Raw genomic sequence first — 21,305 nt, 5'->3', positions numbered from 1 at the left:
CTCACGAATCGCATTCGCTTGCGATGCGAATGTGGACGAATGAATAATTTCCAAGTGTGGCATCCCACCGTTCGCCGGAGTTTGCTGTCGTCGCTGACAAGCACACACACGAACTCAAGCGACAACCGTTCGCTGCTGACTGTCTTCGAATGGGGAAGAAGATAAAAAGTGGAAATCAGGAACCCTGCTTACAATAAAAATGTTTAAAAAGATTTTTATGTTACTCTTTTTATAAAACGGCTACTTTGGAGGCCATACTGAAGCGACCGGTAGAATACAAGTAGCCGGTAAATCCACAATACTTATCAGGTGAGTACTATCCTGTAGCCGGTAAATCCACAATGGATTACTGCACGAATTTATACTGGCCTGCTTACTCTCACACGAAATTTGACATTTGAGAGGTGTCGGCACCGCTCAAACGTCAAATTTTCTGTGAGAGTAAGCAGGCCAGCATAAATTCGTGCAGAGGTTAATAGGGCACTGCACTGTTTTGATTTTGTATGGGATTTTGACGTTTCTTGGCCTTGATGTTTACAAAATTACTGTAAGAGTGAAAGAGAAGGAGAGAATATCATGCAGTGCCCTATAGACTATGAGTCTATTTTACGAAACAACAACAGTGTTGATATTGCTATTAACACTCACGGGCGAGGGGCGAATCACTAGCGCATTTTCGATTCAGCCTTACGTATTGACATACGCATTGGCGCATTTTGTTACGCATTAGCGTATTAAGGTACGCATTTCTAAAATTGATCAACAGCTGTCAAAATTTTACAGCATGCACTTTTCAACGCATTGATAAAATTGTTCGTATTTTTATACGCATTTACAAAAAAACTTGCATTTTTCTACGCATTGATAGAAAACACGCATTTTTATGCGCATTGGTGGAATGCTCGCATTTTTATACGCATTGATAAATAACATGCATTTTCCTACGCATTGGCGTATTTTTCAACAAATTATGTATTAAAACTCCAAAAATTCGTCATGCATTCCTGTGCATTTTTCAACGCATTGGATATTTTGGCGCATTTTTCAACGCATTACATTTTCAAATGCATTTTTCAACGCACTGGAGCATTTTGTAACGCATTTCCATCAAAACGCATTTTCGATTCAGTTGTTTTGGAAGTGATCCGCCCCTCGCTCACGGGCTTGGGCGCAACCTCCTGTCAAATTTTCATTCATGAAATGAGCGATCAGCTGATCCGAAACGTCTCGTAAAATGGCTCATGAGCCTCTGCACGAATCTGGCGTACTGCTCACTCCCACAGAAAACTTGAAAACAGTTCGCACAGTAAAAGTCAAATGTGACTTTTACTGTGCGCGCTGTTTTCAAATTTTCTGTGGGAGTGAGCAGGACAGGGCAATTTCGTGCAGAGGCTCATGGGCTTAAATTTTGAACGAGCGAAACACCCTCTGTCCGCACATGTTACGAAGCGTTACCCATCTATTTTTTGTTTTGCTCCCGGAATTCGTCGTTCAGAAACAGTTTTTTTTTTTCGAAACAGTTTTGACAGTTACTACAGCGATCCATTTTGTTAGGTTAGGTAGATGTGATTTTATGTTCCCGCAGAAAAGAGTTGCGTCTCTTTTGATGTGATCATAAACAAGCGGAAAACGATTACAACGATTACCAGCATAAGTGGCCAGCAGAATGTCCGACGCCGAGATGAAAGCGATGGAGGATTCGAACGTAAGTAGACCATGAAGTTTTGGTAATTGATTTGTTGATCGAAATTTCCTTCAAGGACGATTCCATGGAAGCCGCGGAAGATAACGACCATGGCAAGAGCAAAGATGCTGGATCAGACGCGGAGGAAAGTTCCGATGATAGTGAAATGGATGATGATGACGATGACGACAACGATGCAGCGGAGGAAGCCCGCCAGATCAAACAGTATCTGGAACTGTTGGGTAAGATCCAGGAGGACAAGTACAACTATGACACCTACGTGCAGCTGCTGGAGATCGCGCAGTAAGTCGAAACGAATATTGTTCTTTGAATCGCAAGTATAGTCTGACTTCTGATTATGTTTTCAGTCAAATGACCGATCTGGACAAAATTCGCCAGAGCGCGGAGATATTCGCCGAGGTGTACCCACTTTCGCCGGAGATTTGGTTGCGTTGGTTGAAGATCGAAGCGGCGATGGCGTCGTCGCCGGAACAGATTAAGCAAGTGGATGCCCTGTTCCGACGGGCCCTAGGCGATTACTTCTCGGTGGAGGTTGCATTGGAATATGCGAACCTGGCGGCGAAAGCCGATAAAGACCAGTCGGAGGCCATTTGGGACGTGCTGATTCCGACCTATGGATTGCACGTCACCAAAGGAAGGGCCATTTTCGAGGCGTATCGGGAAGATTTCCTGGGGAAGAATGAAGATTCGCCGGATCGTTTGAACCGGTTGGCTCGAATCTACGAGCAGGAACTGAAGATTCCACTGAAGAACATGGAGGATTCTTACATAGAGTACAAGCTGCTCTGCGAGAAGTACAAGGACACCCTGCAGGACCTGAATCCAGAGAAGTTCGAGCGGCGATATCGACAGGCGAAGGAACTGCTGCAGAAAATGCTTCCGTTCGAAGATAGACTGGTGAAGCTGGAGCCGCACTGCCACCAAGAGCGAGCGGAACTTTATAGGGAATACATCCGGGAATGTAGATCCCAGTTGGGCGACGATGAAACTCAGGTTCTGTATGAGCGATCCGTGACGGATTGTTGCTTGGATCCGACTGTGTGGTGCGACTACCTGAAATATCTGGACAAGTATCCACCGGACGAGGAGGAGGATTCGGCTTCACCGGTCTTCAGCCAGACGACGGAAATGCTGGTTAACAGAGCCTTGAGGAATTGTCCCTGGAGTGCGGAGCTGTACGTGGAGAAGCTGAGAATCTTTGAGCGGGAGAAGCGTGACAAGGCGGATGTGCTTAAGATTATGGAGGAAGTTGCTACGGTGGAGTTCCAGGCGCCGGAACCGGCTGTGAAGGTGTGGTTGGAATATCTGACCTATTTGAGGCGGCATGCCAACTTCGAGGACGAGAAGGAACGGGACATATTGAGGTCAAACTTCGAGCTGGCGTGGAATCAACTGGGAAGGACTTGGGGCGAGTTGGCTGATCCAGAGTGCAAGATTCTGCAATTCTGGGGAAGACTGGAGTACTGCTTGCTGGGCGATCCGTTGAAGGGTCGCGAGTTGTGGCAGAATGTGATGGATAGTTCGGATAATTGTACGCGAGTGGGACTGTGGATCGAATATGCCGAGTTGGAATCCAGACGAGGAACAGATCCGGTGAGGAAAGTTTACCGGAAGGCCATTGGAGCCGTTGGACTGAACGATCCGGAAACGCTGGCCGCGGCTTGGATGAGATTCGAGAGGTGCAACGGCTCTCTGGAACAGTTGGCCAGTTGCCAGGAACTCTGCATGGCCACTATCCAAGCGTATTACAAAACCCTAAGCCAGCAACGGTTCGCTAAAGGACGTCGATCCGATCCGAAAAAGGATTCCGATGCCAACGAATCACCGAAGAAGAAACAACTTAAAAGACCTCATGAAGAACAGCCATCTGCCGACGAAACGGCCTTCAAGAAACCCAGCATTCCGTCAGGGCCATCCGTTAACAAAAAGCAAGAACCGTCCCTGGAAGACACAACCAAGCGTATTCGATTGGACGAACCCAAGTCCGTTGATACCTCCAACGACAACCGGCGACTGTTTTTCAGTAATCTGAGCTTCGATGCCACGGAAGACCAGATTCGAGCCACCTTCCCTGAACTACACTTCAAATCCATCGAACTGGTGCATGGTTCCAGTGGCAAAAGCCGAGGCTTTGGTTACGCCGAATTCGACAGTGAGCAGGACGTCAAAAAGGCCCTAAGCTTCGATCGGAGACCCCTTGACGGCCGCCCGGTGTTCATCTCGTCCCTAGCCCGGGACAAATCCGCCCGTCAGAACAAGTTCAAATACTCGGAACAGTTCGAACCGAACAAACTGTTCGTCAAAGGCTTACCCTTTGAGGCGACCGGTGACGACGTCCGGAAGCTATTTGAACCATACGGAAAGCTCCGGGACGTCCGGGTGGTTTACTACCGCAGCGGAAAAAGCAAAGGATTGGCTTACGTGGAATACGAAACGGAAGTGGCAGCCAAGAATGCCGTCATCCACCTGGACCAACACAACATGAACGGATTCACCATAACGGTGGCTCTGTCCGCTCCTCCTCCGAGGGGCAATCCAACTGCTACGGCGCCGATGGCAAAGGATGTGGAGCAAAGTGGCAGCTTGGGCGCTGGGAAGCGACATCTGGTGAAAGGGTGAGTTGTACTCAGATATTCGTTCAAAGATTGTTATCAATTTTTGCAATATATCTCACTCATAATTGTAGCGTTACATATGAAAAGGGCCTGAAGGCTTTTTTTAAACAGTCGCTGTAGGGCTCATCTTGATCCACCCACGCACATCAACACGCTTATCAGAAAAAGTAATCTTCGGGCTAACTGTTAAGTGTGTTGTTGTCCGTGGGTGCATCAAGATGAATCCTACAGCGACCGAAACATGTTTGTTTACAAAAAGCCTTCAGGCCCTTCTCACATGTTATGCTAGAATTATTACGAGTACGAGTAGTATGCGTGAACAACATTTTTAATGACTCATTTCTTTAATTTTAGTGACGCCAAGATGAAGCTGTCTTCGATGATTCCGACAGCATTGCTCAGAAAAACTGCCACCGCGGGATCATCGGGAAGCAGCGCTTCTCCAGCCGTTACCACGGACAAACCAAAATCTAACGAGGATTTCCGGAAGTTACTGCTTAAAAAGTAACTGGTACCTAAATGTTATTAATTGTTCCTTGTTTCGTGTTTGTGTGTGTGCAGTGCATTCCCGACGACAAAAAGGATGTTTCTTTTCCGTTCTATCGGAAGCATTACCAATGGTTACAATCCTTACAGAATTATTACCATCACAAAGTGTATATTTTTGTGAACCTGTTCTAAACCTAACAATAAAGAATCAATAATATAACGCTTACCATTACTTGATTTTGATGCTCCTCTTGATGAAAGCCTTGATTCCGGTCGCCTCTCCGGCGTAGCGCGTCGTTTCCGTTCGAACGGCTCGGACCGTTCCCTTCCGTCGCACCAGAGCCTTCTGGAACTTCCGGCGGTTCTTGACCCGAATGTTGCGCTGGTCCTTCTTCTTGCGCGCTGTGAGACCCTTGTTCTTGGCCATTTGGTACGTGATTTTGCGCTTGCTGTCTCCCTCTGTCGCTTCTTCATCACCTTCCTCCGGTGCCATTTCTTCATCTCCTTGTTCCTGCCCCTCCTCAGAATCACTTTCTTCCAATCGAACCTTCTTTGCTGACGGTTCATCCTCCTCCGATGAACCATCCTCCTCTGAATCACCGATCTCATCTTCATCTCCCACCTGATCGCCTTCCTCCATATCCTCCAACATCAAAAGCTTCTTCTTCTTCTGCTTTGATTTCTCCACCGCAAGCGGCGCCTCTTCGAACACCAACTCATCTCCAGCTGCTATGTGTCCCAGAAGCTCCTCCACCTGCGACTTGATCGAGTTCTCATACTTTTGCTCCAACTCCACCAGAAGCTGCTTCATCTGTACCATTCGCTTCACCACCGGATGGTTCTTCACTTTCATCTTCTTCGACTTCAGCAGCAGATAGAAACCGATATTGTTGCAATAGCTCAATCCCATCTTATATCGCATCCTCAACAGCTCCACAAACGGATGATCCTTAACGTCCTTCTCCTTCAGATACTTCAACACCGGTTCCAACACTTCATGACACTCCTCCAAATTCCTCTCGAAATCCTCCACCAACCCATCGAACTCCGGTGCTTCCTTGCGAAACAGCTCCCTCTTCTGTCGCTCACTCAAGTCCGACAAATCCGCCTTCAGCTTAATCTCCGTCTTCTCCTTTTTCTTCTTTCCACTCTTCTTCTCATCAACCACTTCCTGCTCCGGCACAAAAACATCCAACGAAAAGTCCGCCTCGTTCAGCTCCTTGGCCAAGCGCTGCTGAATCTCCTTCGCTTCGATTTCCTCCAGCCGTGCCCGCTCTTCCTCCTGCGCCGTCAAACTGTCGTAATCCTGATCAACGTAATCCGCCCCGTAGAAAGCCCGCGCCTTGGAGCCCCACGCTTTCCTATCCGGCAAATCATCATCATCCTCCTTATCCTCAATGTCGCTGTCGTGTTCAAACTTCCGGATCTCATCGAAGTCATCCTCCTCGTTGTCGTCATATTCCTCATCATCATCGTCATCGAATCCGAGCACTTCCTCGTCTTCTTCATCCTGCCGCCGCCGACCTTTGCCAGTGCTGCTGCGGATGTTCTTCAGCAGTTTCTTCTCACGCTCGTCGTACTCGTTCTCCGACTCGGATATATCGTACCGATCGCCCACGTCGTATATGCTGAGCTTGTCCGGCATTTTTTTCGTCAGGAAAGCGATCACGGGCACAAGATTTTTGCGGATTTTCACCTAAATTTATTGAAATGGAACGCGCGAACCGCAACGAACGACTTGTGGTGCGTGTTTAGGAACTTTTTGCGACTTTGCTTTGCACGTGCTTTTTGTTGTTTTCTTTTTGAAGGCGATGATGCGTTATGTTGCGTTACTATTTTCCGGGTAAATCATTCGAGCAGCTAGGGTGACGGGCTATTGTTTCGAGTAGTCAATTCCAGACCAACAATTCAGTAATAAATTTTGAAAACGACGTATAATCATTGGTCTAGCATTGATTATACGTCGTTTTCAAAATTTGTTACTGAATATTGACAATAGGCTCCTAAAGTCCTATCGGGATTCTTGTTTTAAACCACAATATATGGTTCAAGAGTACATATTTACTCAATTTTTGACGTTTTTATTAACCGTAGTTGAAAATATATAATTTTTATTTTTTTAGCCTTTTGTCTCGTCCCTAGCTTATAACACATACTTTGAGTGATTTTTTTTCACCGTGTATGTCAGATAGGAACATTTTTGAAATCCCAGTGCGAAAAATGTCGAGCTCAGTCACACAAGGTAGACCTCAAATGTCAAAGTAGAACTATTTACCATTTTACTTATTTCGAATTTTCTCATTATTCCTTTGTTTTTCAAGTTCGAGTTAAGAACAATTCCGATTAGAATACCATGCTTGAAGGTATTATTCAATATAAGTGAGATTTCGTCTTTAATTTTAGGACCCTATTAGCAATTAATTGAAAAGACCACATCAACATTGCGTAAACAAACATGTTTCTGTCGACTTGAAGCCTTCTGAGATCCACCTACGCATCTCACCACTGTAGTGGATAGAGAGGAAATTAATTAATAATACTAAAAAAAAAATATTTAAAAATAATAATTGCAATAATAGTTAAAATCTTAAATTAAAAAAAAAGCACAAAATACGTTAATATGGCATCACTGAAAAATCGTTCGTATCCGCAGAATTGAGAGTTGCGTGAGCGAGCGCACTGGAATGCATACAACCAGTGTAGCCATATTAACGTATTTTGTGCTTTTTTTTTAATTTAAGATTTTAACTATTATTGCAATTATTATTTTTAAATATTTTTTTTTTTAGTATTATTAATTAATTTCCTCTCTATCCACTACAACCACCACTATCAGAAAGCTTGTTGTTTGCGCTTTCTGTTAGTGGTGTTGAGGTGTGTGGGTGGAGTTCAAAAGGCCTCAAGTCGATAAAAACATCAAGACCAACAATTGAAAAGGCCACTACAACATTATGTAAACAAACATGTTTCTATCGACTTGAGGCCTTTTGAACTCCACCCACACACCTCACCACCACTAACAGAAAGCGCAAACAACAAGCTTTCTGATAGTGGTGGTGAGATGCGTAGGTGGATCTCAGAAGGCCTCAAGTCGACAGAAACGTGTTTGTTTACGCAATGTTGATGTGGCCTTTTCAATTCTTGGTCTGGACATGTTTGTTTACAAAATGTTGTTGTGGCCTTTTCAATTGTTGGTCTTGAATTGGGTTATTTACTCTCAGGAAAATTGCCTCATAGGGTAACGGTTGAATTTTGGACCCCTAGAGGACATTAGTTTGAGTTTAAGTCAAAATCAAACAGATTCAGATGGTATTTACAGGTATTTACACATAATAATGAAGTTACCCAACTAACAATTGCAAGTCATAAACAAGCAAGCTTGCTGAATTGTTGCTTAATAATGGTAATGATAGCTGAACTTAAATTATGCTCTACACAATACTGTTTAAATGATTTTTCAATTGAGAAAGTAGTCAATGTTCGACTTTCCTCATCGATATCAACAATGATAAATTAAAACACTTGTCAAAAGTTTAACAAGAAATTTATTCGACAAGCATTGATTCCTTAACAAAAGAGTTTAACAAAACATTTTCCTGCATCTTATTAAGCTGATGTATCGGTAGGCATATGCTCCTGAACAATGTGCTTTTCACTTGTCAAATAAACGCCTTCAACCTGTCATAGTTTGACTAGGAACTTTGTTCGGATTATGGGATATATCATGACTAAAACTGTTTAGACAACCAAGTTATTAAAGAACCAAAATTTTAAACTAATCACATAAAATAAAACAGAATAGAATTATGTAGTTTAACATTGAGTGCCAAGAGACGTAACCATCGTAAAAATGAGGCATTTTTTTTTTATTAGGCTGTAACAAGATATCTTGTACCTTGATTATTATATTTTTTATCTTCCGCAGAAGTTCGATTGTACGAGCGCTTGGTTCGATGCATTTGGCATTTCAGTGCTATCGTGCTTACTGAATATTGTTCCCACAGTACCTAGATAACCAAACAGCATTCAGAAATCGACACATTTCAAGTATCCCTAAACATCCTTATGCACTATTTATTGAACATAATATCAAGATTCCATTACAAAAGCATAAATAAAAAAATGCTTAACGTACAGGGGATAGACAAAATGATCGGGACAGGCAAAATTTTCACTTTCCAAAAAATGTTCAACTAGCTCTAACTTTTCGAAAAGTGCATAAAATATTCTCAAATTTTTACTGTAAGTTCTTCAACTAGTTGTGTATCAGTGGACAAAATTTGGAAAAGATCGAACAATTCTTCACAAAGTTATAAAGATTTTTGAAAAAGATAAAATTATCCGATAACCAACTTTGAGATGTTATATCTCCGGATTCAATGAACCGATTGCAATGAAATTTTGACCATTCATGACTTATATAATGAACTATGGAAAAGATTTAACTTAACTTGAAATTTGTAACAAGCGAAAAAGTTATAGCAGTTTTATTTTTTGCACGATTTTTTAGTAAATTGGTCTATTTTCAATATGCATCCCATTACTTTTTCAATTTATTTGCGGTTATGTTGATACTTTCCTTCAAAACGCATTCATATATAAGTCAATTAGAGGGAAACTAAATGAACTATAATTTGCATCTTGAATTTTGAAACGATGTTGATGTTTTGAATAATTTAGTGTTTTATTAGGAAAATAATCTAATCGTAATAGTTTTCTTCCGTGTTAAGAATATTAAGTTAAGTCAAAGGTTTTTCATAGCTCATTATATAAGTCGTAAATGGTCAAAATATCATTACAATCGGTTCATTGAATCCGGAGATATAACAGCTCAAAGTTGGCTATCGGATAATTTTACCTTTTTCAAAATTCTTTATAACTTCGTGACGAATTGTCCGATCTTTTCCAAATTGTGTCCACTGATACACAGCTAGTTGAGGAACTTACAGTAAAAATTTGAAAATATTTGGTGCACTTTTCGAAAAGTTACAGCTAATTGAACATTTCTTGAAAAGTGAAAATTTTGCCTATCCCGATCATTTTGTCTATCCCCTGTATCTTCGACTGAGCATGAGTAGATTACCTGAACAGATGCTGTGAATGCACTATGTCCAAGACCATACCGCACCACATGACAATTGTTATATTCAAAGGTTTTCGGATTCGGCAGGCATCTGACTCGGTTAACAGTGAGAACTCAACTCAAATATATTTCTTTCGGTAGTATACATTATGCATGCTGAGTTGCCACTCACTTCTATCGTACATGTATTGATTATCGAAAGTAGTGTACACAGTGGGGTACACTACAACTCCTCTTCCCTTAGGATTGAAAACTATTTATCTTTTTATTCAGAAAAGTTAAGTTCTACAACACAATTCCAATCAGTCATTCAGAATGCAAAATCAGGTTTGATTTGCCCTAATTTAAAATGAAACACTTGCATCAGTAAGTGAGATATTGGACTAAAAAAAACCATTATCAAAACTGTTATTTTTATAATTATATAGTTGCATACTGCTTCATCCATTTTCACTACCATTTAAGGTTAAAGAGTTGGTTCCAAGGTTGATTCTTTCCCATTTCGAAACGGTTCTCCATAGTTGGTGAAACTACCCTAGATGCTGCACAAAAAACCCGCAAACACTACACGTTACAGATGTGAAAACGCCAAACGATAATTTTCCTGATTGACTCCCGGCATCAGACACATTCATTATAGCTGTAAATTTATAATTACTTGGATTGCAATATGCCGTCGATGCCTTAGTCGATGCAGTCGTACCGTTTGCGTGAGGTGATCGTCATACGCCCTTCTCCCCATCGTCGGGAAACAGCATTCACATCAAAATTGGGCAACAAACACTCCCTGACGCACCGTTGTTGCTGAAACATCCTAATATGCCGAAGTGCGACTCTCTTGTAAATGATATCATTATTCATACTGCTCACCGTCGTCAAGCAAAATAGCACAAAATGACGAACAATAAAATCTGGGTTCAAAAGAATCGTTGCTAGCGATTCAAAATGACGTTTATGAACAGTTCAATTTAAAAAAACACACTTACAACAAAAAATAAAAAAAAATACGCTGCACGATTGGAAAAATGATTTAGTTACCTATGTAAAAATCAACGACCTAATCGGCAGGAAAAAAGTTGAAGTGTAAAACGAAAAAAAACGTCACCCAGTATCGTCACCGAAACAAAACAAAATAGTGCACAAAAAGATGCCGCCGAGCCAACATAAAATGCACAACACAAATTTCACGCGTTGTACGCATTTTCACAAACTTTTGCACGCTTTCACAAGAAGTACTGGCCGAACAAAAAAAAATCACGCGACAAAAATGATAAACAATAAATCCAGTTCATCCTCGAGCCACTGTTATATTCAAAGGTTTTCGGATTCGGCAGGCATCTGACTCGGTTAACAGTGAGAACTCAACTCAAATATATTTCTTTCGGTAGTATACATTATGCATGCTGAGTTGCCACTCACTTCTATCGTACATGTATTGATTGTCGAAAGTAGTGTACACAGTGGGCTACACTACAACAATCATTTTTAAAGATCGATATTTGATATTAAAAATAAAAACATATTCATATCGCAATATGGAACAATATCTTCAATAAGGACCAACACTTTTTGGCCGCATTCGATACAAGTTTTCTCACCGTGCGATAAAAATACTGACAGCGAAATCAGAATGGAAAACACGTGTTTTGGGCTGAACAGCTGTTGAAGTTGAGGCGTTGTTCAGTTGATTACCACGTGCTGTGCTAATTCACCACTGCTGAACACAAGTTCAGGAGTGATCATTATTGAGTCATGGGAAGATTATGTTTTGCTTTGGGTGCTGCATCTCACCATCTCTAGGATGGCGCAGATAGGAAGGCATGCGGCTGGCAATCTACAGGTCTCGAGTTCTAATCCGGATTTAGGTAATTTTATATGTAATTCTTATTTCATAATAGGTGTTCTCAATATTAGAGCAAATAATTACTCTCGTGAGAATTCAACATTTTTGCATTTTATTTATTTTCAGTCATTTTTGCCAAAGCTTAATAACAACTGTCTTGTACATTTGTAAAACGCTTTTGTTAGATCATAGTAAGCGTTGAATTATGTATGAATAAATCTTCATTAGTTACTTGCACTCTAACTTGACTAGACGTCTCTATCAGGTTATGAGCCCGGGAATGTTTCCATAGAAACGGTCGTTGTTATCGGCCAAAAGTGAAAATTTTTCTCGAAGCAGGAAGAAAGGAAGCGAAGCGATGCCACGGACCCGGCGTTCCGGCGATATTGTGGAGCCCACAGGAAACCAGGCTGCAGGACATGGTGAAAATGTGCACCAGTACGCGCAGATGGGGAGTGCGGCGAGAATCCCAAGCAGCAGCATTTCGCTTCCGGCAGTGCAGAAGCTGAAAGGACGGGAGAATTATGTCACGTGGACCTTTGCGATGCGCATGGTGATGATCCGCGAGGGCACCTGGCGCGCGGTGGATCATCCGGACGATTTTCAAGTGGATCCGTATTTGTCAGACAGGGCGCTGGCAACCATATGTCTCAGCATTGAACCGTACAACTATAGCCTCGTCCCGCAAGGACAAGTCCAACGTGAAATGCTTCAAGTGTGAGAAGCTGGGACATTACGCATCCGAATGTCAAGCGAAACCGAAGTCAAAGCCCGAGAAAGGATTCCACGGAAAGCAAACGGCGTTGTTAACAAGCAAGAATTCCAAGCTAGAGGAAGAAGATTGGATTCTGGACTCTGGAGCAGGGCGGCACATGTGCACATCCGAGCGGGCACTGATCGACAAGAGAGATGTCACGGAGAGTATATTCGTAGCGAATGCCACCGAAGTTCCTGTTCCGGCCGTCGGCAGGGTCAAACTGGATGCCGATGTTGAAGGTATGTGTAGCACACTAGATATCGCTGATGTTCTGTTTGTTCCAGACCTGGCGGTCAACTTGCTTTCGGTAAGCCGTATTTGCAACAAAGGATATCGTGTGAGTTTTTCGAAGGACTCTTGCGAGGTTAGCAGCGAATCCACCGGTGAAATCATCGCAACCGGTACCGAGGAGGACGGTTTGTACAAGCTTAAGCAGTATGACCGACCTAAAGCGTGCGTTGCGAAATCCGGCGATAATCTAGAACTGTGGCACCGACGATACGGGCATCTCAACTTGGACAGCGTGAAGCGTTTGCCGTCAATGGTTACTGGAATCGACGTCCGTGGGAAAGATATTCCAGCCTGCGCCCGGTGTGCTGAAGGTAAGCACCACAAACTTCCGTTCAAGTCAATGGGCAACCGATCGAGTGAACTACCCAAGTAACACATTTTGTTATATAAATGTATAAAATACACGCTTCATACAAATCCCAATGTTAGGTCACGAATTCGAAAAACCAAAATTCATACACTTATATCACCGAAAAAGCGCAAAAAATGGCGGATTATACAACATCTTTGATGTTTTAAAAGATGTTTTTCAATACATCGTCAGAACATATATTATGTATTTGAGAAGTATTCAATAACTTCGCCAAAACCTTTTTTCTGTGATCATGCAAACTATTCAATATTATCTGACAGCTCAAGTCCAAAAAACACAATTTTTCTTTCATCTCCTCTTTTACGAAATGCTGATGGTAGAACATTATTATTATTATGAAGGCATTAAATAAATACTCATGTTGTCATTCCCCAGTACCATGATCAAATCTTTTATGCGAGCCCAGATTTATGGTGAAATCGTTGTATTCAGTGACCATGAATTCGGGCGCTTTTAATCAGATGGTAAATGACGTAAATATTCAGCTAGTTTTTACATTTTGCATTTTTTTTTATCAAGTTTACGTGAAGGCAACATGGTGGCATTCAAATACAGTGTCGTCAAAAAATATTGAAAATGGAAAAAATTCAGAAATAAAATAAATATGTGATATTTTCTAATATAAAAACTAAAAATAATTTCCAAATGTTTTTTGTGTGTGTGTTTTTTTTTTAATTTAACAAGGAATTTGCGGCACACTTATTATTTTATTTGAAACTGTATGTCTTTTTTGAGCAGGCACTGTAACCTTATCATAAATTGGTCATTGATAGCCTAATAAAGAAAGATATGTCTACAATACGTTAAAATTACATATTTTGAACTTCTTAATAACAAACCACTTTGTTTGTCAAGAAAATACCTTGAAATAACATCATTTTTACGTATTATAAACAACCAGCTGAAGAAGTTGTAATGCGCAACCGAGAGGTGTTTTTCCTGGTGCTGCATACCTAGTTTCAACAATAATATAACACACTTGTATATTCATGACAGCTATAGTAAAATCAAAACAAACGAACTGCTGCCAATCTTAAGGATTCGGTTTTTGGAATATTTATACGTTTTTCTTTAGGTTTGTGAGTGGAAATGATTCTACAGTTAAATAGACAAAGAAAGTGTGCTCTAGGTAAGTACAAGAGTTCAATTAAACTCCTGACATCGAGTGATTTACTCAATTCAGAATTGCTGGATAAAATTTTGGTCAACGAGTATACGTCACAATGTTGATGGAAAATTACCCAACTTTCCAGGCTACCAAGTCCTTCTACGTGCGCTCAATGTGTGCTTAATTTTCTATCGCAATATGAGAATGTTGTTTTTTTTTGCAAATTATTGTCAGCAAATAATGGATCTGAGTATAAGCACTAAGATCAAATCCCTTTGGAATGATAAAGTGATGGTGATGAGTAAGTAACATCTCAATTTAAGGAATGGTTAGGCATGGAAAAAAATGTATCGTCAACGTACTTGCGACGTAAATATAACATGTTTGAATCATCAAGTATACATTTTGTTTGTATGATGTTTCACAATACATATCATTAAAAAGGGAAACGTAGTACTCCTAACAAGTGTATTCCACGTAATTTAAACGTAAAGCTAACTTCCGAAAATGTAGATGATGTTATTTATCAGCTTGTTGTTGTTATGCTTAGTAAAAACATATTTTCAACTTAAGATGTTTTGATTCTCATTTATAATCCATTTATAATACATCTTTTATGAATCCACAGAGATGTTTTCTGTGTTACTTGGGTACTGGACCTGGTTCATTCGGATTTATGCGGACCGATGGAGAAGCCATCGATAGGAGGAAGCAAATATTTCGTTACGTTTATAGACGATGCCAGCCGTATGACGCACGTCTATTTTCTGAAGTCCAAAGGAGAAGCTTTTGACGCATTCGTTGAGTTCAAAGCGTACGTCGAGAAACAGACTGGTAGGTCCATCAAGCGCTTCCGGACCGACAACGGAACCGAATATGTCGGTAACAAGTTCCAGCAGTTTCTGAAGACAAGTGGCATCCGCCACGAGACATCAGTAGCCTATAATCCGCAGCAAAACGGGCTCGCGGAGCGGATGAATCGGACGATCGAAGAACGAGCCAGATGTTTGCTGTTCGATTCTGGTCTGGACAAACGATTTTGGGCTGAAGCGACGTCGACGGCGGTGTATTTGATCAACCGATCACCGACGAAGGGGAAGCAAGTTACACCGATTGAAGAATTCACCGGAAGGAAGCCAGATGTTGCAAACCTGCGTGTGTTCGGGTCGAGTGCAATGGCGTATGTCCCAAAAGTGAATCGGAAGAAATGGGATCCGAAATCCAGGTCGTGTGTTCTTGTTGGCTACGCCGACTGCTCCAAAGGCTACAGAGTGTACGACCCAGCGACCAAGCAAGTTTTCGTCAGTCGTGATGTGGTTATCCTGAGTGAAGATCTGAAGCATGAACATGTCGAGATGAATGAAGATGTGGATCCGACAACAGTGCCATTTCCGGTGGCCGCCTTCGAAGACATCGAAGAAGACTGTGATCCAGTCGTAGTGCAGCAATCCACTGCGCTCCCTCCGCAATTAACTCGGAACGTTTCACAACCTACCACGAGGCGCAGCGCGAGGGAGCGCAAGGTACCAGGCAAGTATTCTGACTTTAAGGTGACGTACAGTATCCTTCCTCAGAATCTTGCACTTTCACAGAATCGTCCAGACCTAGCGAGGTCGTCCATCATTGCGCTCCCGTCACACGAAAAGGAAGAAGATGTTGGACCGCAACACGATTCTGGGCACAGTGACTGGGAGCGCCCAGTCCAAGGCAAGTGGAGTAATAATTCGATCTGCAGCGGTATGCTTCCGTCGTCATCTATTCCACAGGTTTCCGGGGAGCCAGAGACATTCCAACAGGCGTTGGAACGGCCAGATCGTGACTGCTGGATCGAAGCGATGAAGTCCGAGCATCGATCGTTGTGCGATAACGATACGTGGTCCTTGGTCGATCTACCAGCAGGTCGGAAAGCACTCAAGAGCAAGTGGGTGTTCAAGCTGAAGACGAATGCCGACACTTCCACTCGGCGGCATAAGGCTCGACTCGTGATAAAGGGATATTCACAAGTCAAAGGCGTGGACTACGATGCGACTTACTCTCCCGTGGTACGGTATGCGACCGTGCGGTACCTCTTGGCGATGGCAGCCAAGCACAATCTTCAGGTGCACCAAATGGATGCGGTGACTGCTTTCCTGCAGGGCGAGCTGCACGGAGAGGAGATTTATATGGAGCAGCCGGAAGGATTTCGGGACGAACGAGCTCCGACGAAGGTATGCCGTCTCAAGAAGGCACTTTATGGCTTGAAGCAGGCCAGCCGCGTCTGGAACCAGAAGCTGGATGAAAAGCTCAAGGCGATTGGATTCCAAAGATCGATGTACGACTCGTGCGTATATTATCGTTTCGAGGATGGGAAGGTTATCATCATATCCGTTTACGTTGATGACTTCCTACTATTTTCCAACAATCAAGCGCTAGTGGACCAGGTGAAGCAGCAGTTATGTTCCGAATTCCAAATGAAGGACATGGGGCAGGTCAAGCAGATTCTGGGACTGCGGGTCACACGATCCGATGGCATGGTAGCCATAGACCAGAAGCATTATATTGATGAGCTTTTGAAGCGATTCCGGATGGAGGAGTCAAACCCAGTATCGACACCCCTGGACGTCAATCAGAAGCTGACCAAAGCGATGAAGCCGGAGTCTGTGGAAGAAAAGGAAAGGATGAAAAGTATTCCGTACAAAGAGCTGGTTGGTGGTTTGCAATTCGTTGCACAATGCTCTCGGCCTGATATCAGCTACGCGGTAAGTGTTGTCAGCAGCTTCAGTAACGATCCGGGATCAGCACACTGGACGGCAGCGAAGCGTATTCTACGATATCTGAAGGGGACGAAAAACCACAAGCTAGTGTACCGGGCTGATTCGGAGCAGGATTTCCAAGGCTACAGTGATGCAGATTGGGCAAACGACGTTGAAACTCGGCGTTCAGTTTCCGGCTACGTGTTTATGCAGAGCGGCGGTGCGGTTTCATGGAGCTCGAAAAGGCAATCCACGGTAGCACTGTCTACTACCGAAGCCGAATATATGGCACTTTCATCTGCTACCCAGGAAGCGGCTTGGTGGAGAGGATTCCGTCAAGAGCTTCATGGCGCCGAAATGTCAGTACCGATCAACTGCGACAACAAGAGCGCCATCAGCCTGGCGGAGAAAGATGTGGGCTACTCTTCAAGAAGCAAGCACATAGACATAAGACACCATTATGTACGAGAACAATTAGCATCTAGGGCAATTTGTTTAAACCACGTATCATCGATCCTTCAGGCAGCCGATATTTTTACTAAACCTGTACCAAATTCAAAGCTGTTTGAAGAGAGAAAAATGTTAGGAATTACCGCTTAAGGGGGGGATGTTAGATCATAGTAAGCGTTGAATTATGTATGAATAAATCTTCATTAGTTACTTGCACTCTAACTTGACTAGACGTCTCTATCAGCTTTGAACAACAAAAAATTAAGTTGGTGCACAACATGATGCTTTATAACTTCTCTAAATTTGTTTGAACATAGGTTGTACGTGAAAATAATTCAAATGTTATTCAGCATTATGCTGAATTAATCCGTCATAATGGTGCCTGTTAAATAAGTGATTGTTAGTTGGGTAGTATGTTTGTAAAAGCCACCACCTTCCGTTAAAAATACCCACAAGGTCATTTCTGGCAGAAAATGTGATGAAAATAACTGATTTTTGAAGCATCAGTTTTCACTGTTTTGGACACACCAATATATTTTGGACCCTCTTCAGTATATATTTTGGACATCCGGTGATTAAACTCGTTTGAAACTATTTTGGAAGGATTTCCCTAGTAAACGAACACCATACACGGACCGTACTGTAGACGGTTCAACAATACCACATACTGTTCTAATTGTGTTTTTAAATTGAGAAAAATTCAATGATTTTTTTATTTTTGAACGAAAGAGCACCTTTTTCTGAGCCGCTATGATTTTTTTCAGATTTTTAGAACTTTATTTTGGTGTCTAAAATCAATTTCAAAGAGATTTTTTGAAATCACCTTTTGACAGCTGGGCAACTGCTTGACAGCTCCGCTCAGTACAAAATAGGTTTAAATAGGTTCCCGGGCACCAAAATTGATGAAAATTTGGATTTCGGCTCAGTTTGGCATGCAGATTCAGAATATGGAATTATCTCAACACCACTAAAGAAGCCAATTGTATCCCGAATGGGTGGTTAAGCACATTTTATGGTTATCGTTTATGCGGGTTGCCACTTGAATATGCTGGATTACATCCTAATCACTTGATTGACAAAGGCTGATTAGACAAACTTTGCGATTTTAATGCGCTAGAATGATAAACGTTTTTGTTTACATCTGCAAGTTCCCTCAGCACCGCAATCTCTTTTTGTAAACATGATGCGACACTCGCACAGATCACGAGATCTGCAAAAAATAATTTCAAGGAAAATAAGGATATTTCCAGTGAGGAAATGAGTGCTGCCCGTGCAGAGTAATCTTATTTAGCGAATGATTCTAAAAATTTCCGTCATATCATTCATATTTGGTACTTTCGAGGACAAGTTGAGACAATCGGGAAGTTCCGGCAGTGGTGGATACGGTGGACATTACTCCGCGATGATGCATTCCGATGGTGGCAATGGATAGCAAGAATCGATTCAGCCACGGGCAAGACGGAAACGTTCGATTTCGATGCTGAGTAAGTGGAGCCCGGAGGAGGCGAAAACAAATTTCGGGCAACTCAGAAGCTGTTTGCATACGTGTTTTCGGTAGAAGCTTGCTTTATTAACTAAATATTACATCGAGTCGCTTTGACATTTCAGGCTAGACAGAGGCGTACATGACATGTATAAAAGGGGTATACAAGTAAAACCACAACATCTTCTCGTTTTCGAAATTCGAAATAAATAGTTAGGATTAATCAAAATCTAAAAGATAATCTTTAAACTTAGCTGGCGCTTTCACTTCTCTTCTTGGACGTCGAGGTGTGTCCACTTGAGAACTGCTGGCAAGTGGAGTAGACTTCGACACTGGCGCTAGAGGGGCAGCGCTCGTTGGACGTTCTACTGACGATGGCTCCCTGTTGGCTTCATTCCGAGTCGCTGATGAAGGATTCTCGTGCGGAATGTACTCGGGATACGTAATCCTCGATGGTGTCTGTTCGTTAGTGGTGGCTGATGGTTTCGGATCTGACAACTCAGAAACATCCGGAGTCGAGCGAGACCTTGATGGCGTTAGATGTTCATTACGTAGCTTCAGATGTTTACGATCCCTTCGATAGCTGGATCCATCCACATCGACAACGAAGGATCTGTCGCTTTGCCGTTGAGATACAATTGCTGGAGTCCATTGTTTGCAAGAATCCGGGTTCAGCTGGGCATAGACTGGTGCCCCCACTTCCAGATCAGGTAGAACTTTGGCCTTCCTATCATATTGCTGCTTCGACTTCTTTCTGTTGACCTCAATGGATTCAGGTACGTCTTCCACTACACGAGGCATCAGGTTTTTTATCGATGTTGGAAGACCACTTCTTGTTTGACGCGAGAACAAACGCTGCACTGGACTGGAACCGATTCTATTTGGTACGTTCCGCCAGTGTAATAGCGCGTACCAGAAGTCTGTACCAGAGTCCGAGCATTTTTTCAAGAGCTGTTTGGCGATCTTCACCGCAGCCTCCGCTTTTCCATTTGCTTGTTGGTGGTTTGGAGCGGAAGTAGTGTGACGAAAATCCCAATCACTAGAAAATTGCTTCCATTCACGACTTGCGAAGTTTGTCCCGTTGTCAGTCACAACCAGTTGAGGTCGGCCGTGACGAGAGAAATTGACTTTGCACACTGCAATCGTGGATCTCGGTGTAAGGTCCTTCAGTAAATCCACTTCGAAGAAATCCGAATAGTGGTCCACCGTGACGAGGAACTTCCTTTTGTCACCACGGTATTCGGCGAAAAACACATCCATCGATATGATTTGGAAAGGGTGGACTGGTATAGGGTGTGTCTGCATCGGAGCTGGTGGTTGTGATGGAGCATATTTGGCACAAATCGCGCATTCCTTCACGGCCTCGCGAATCTGCGCACTCATGCCAGGCCAGAACACGTTCGCCCGTGCTAGTTTTAGCGTTGACTCAGTGCCGTTGTGGCTCACATGGTCTTTATCAGTTATCTTTTTACGAAGGGAATATGGAATCACAATCCGATCGTTACGGAACAGCATTCCATCCTGTGTTGAAAGTTCATTCCGGTACTTGAAATAAACTTTTACACCTTCCTGCACTTGCGATATAGACCTCGGCCAGCCAGAATGCACGTGTGACATAATTGCTTGCAGCGTTAGATCCTGAGATGTTTCTTCGGCAATTTCCTTGATGTTATCTTCCGAAATGCTGAGGAACGATGACAGCTGGACTTCTTCAATCTTCCGGAACACTTCACAAATAGTAGCCTTTCGGAAGCAGTCTTCTTCAGGACACTCAGCCAAAGGAGCTCGCGAAATCGCATCTGCCACTACGTTGTCCTTTCCTGTGACGTACTCGATTCGCAAATTGTACCTTTGGAGGTTCAGCAACATGTGCTGCAGTCTACGAGGCGCTGACAACAGAGGCTTTCGGAACACATTCACTAGCGGCTTATGATCCGTTTTCACCGTAACCATCGAATTACCAACTACGATTTGGTCAAACTTCACACATGCAAAAAGGATCGCGAGTAGTTCTTTTTCAATTTGCGCGTAATTTCTTTCTGTTGCAGTAAGTGTTCGCGACGCGTAGCCAATCACGCCGTTTCGTTGGAAAACCGCTACACCCAAGCCAAAACAGCTTGCGTCGCACTCAATTACTAAGGGTTCATTGGGATCATAATACCGCAACGTTTTCACATCGGACACTTGTTACCATTCTGGCAATTTACCCTATATAGTCCGACAAAGCAGTGAGAGTGAGTGGTAGTGAAGCTCACCATACTACTGTTCGTGGTGAACGTTGTTGTATTATAGCTAGGTTAGAACGGATGTATGTTAATCTATAATCTATAAATGTATGGCTTCGATATCTAATAGAAACAATTATCTCATTCCAAT

General features: G+C 42.7%; 3 protein-coding genes across 3 annotated transcripts; 1 reads left to right on the top strand and 2 right to left on the bottom strand.

Moving 5' to 3' along the window:
- The first annotated feature begins 1,539 nt into the window (after positions 1-1,539).
- Positions 1,540-5,035, top strand: LOC109415722 (squamous cell carcinoma antigen recognized by T-cells 3). The gene is made up of 4 exons (XM_019689654.3): positions 1,540-1,705; positions 1,761-1,987; positions 2,053-4,320; positions 4,675-5,035. The coding sequence occupies exons 1-4, from the start codon at positions 1,667-1,669 to the stop codon at positions 4,826-4,828; spliced, it is 2,688 nt and encodes an 895-aa protein (XP_019545199.3). The 5' UTR covers positions 1,540-1,666; the 3' UTR covers positions 4,829-5,035.
- On the bottom strand, positions 4,942-6,597 carry LOC109415723 (something about silencing protein 10). Its single transcript, XM_019689655.3, has one exon. It carries the CDS (start codon positions 6,452-6,454, stop codon positions 5,039-5,041), a length of 1,416 nt encoding a protein of 471 aa, XP_019545200.3. The 5' UTR covers positions 6,455-6,597; the 3' UTR covers positions 4,942-5,038.
- A 12,551-nt stretch (positions 6,598-19,148) lies between these two features.
- On the bottom strand, positions 19,149-20,882 carry LOC134290180 (uncharacterized protein K02A2.6-like). The gene has a single exon (XM_062857242.1). It carries the CDS (start codon positions 20,880-20,882, stop codon positions 19,149-19,151), a length of 1,734 nt encoding a protein of 577 aa, XP_062713226.1.
- Positions 20,883-21,305: the final 423 nt, after the last annotated feature.

Source organism: Aedes albopictus, chromosome 3 (genome assembly GCF_035046485.1).
Source record: "Aedes albopictus strain Foshan chromosome 3, AalbF5, whole genome shotgun sequence".
In the NCBI taxonomy this organism is placed as follows: domain Eukaryota; kingdom Metazoa; phylum Arthropoda; class Insecta; order Diptera; family Culicidae; genus Aedes; species Aedes albopictus.
This window is presented reverse-complemented; position numbering and strand designations above follow the sequence as displayed.

What these genes read in the sequence shown, in the direction of transcription:
- LOC134290180 (XM_062857242.1), bottom strand. Translation starts at nt 20,882, where the DNA reads ATGGTTACGGTGAAAACGGATCATAAGCCGCTAGTGAATGTGTTCCGA.
- LOC109415723 (XM_019689655.3), bottom strand. Translation starts at nt 6,454, where the DNA reads ATGCCGGACAAGCTCAGCATATACGACGTGGGCGATCGGTACGATATA.
- LOC109415722 (XM_019689654.3), top strand. Translation starts at nt 1,667, where the DNA reads ATGTCCGACGCCGAGATGAAAGCGATGGAGGATTCGAAC. An exon ending in CAGCTGCTGGAGATCGCGCA is followed by an intron (nt 1,988 to 2,052) that starts GTAAGTCGAAAC and finishes TTATGTTTTCAG; the next exon opens with TCAAATGACCGATCTGGACA. An exon ending in AAGCGACATCTGGTGAAAGG is followed by an intron (nt 4,321 to 4,674) that starts GTGAGTTGTACT and finishes CTTTAATTTTAG; the next exon opens with TGACGCCAAGATGAAGCTGT.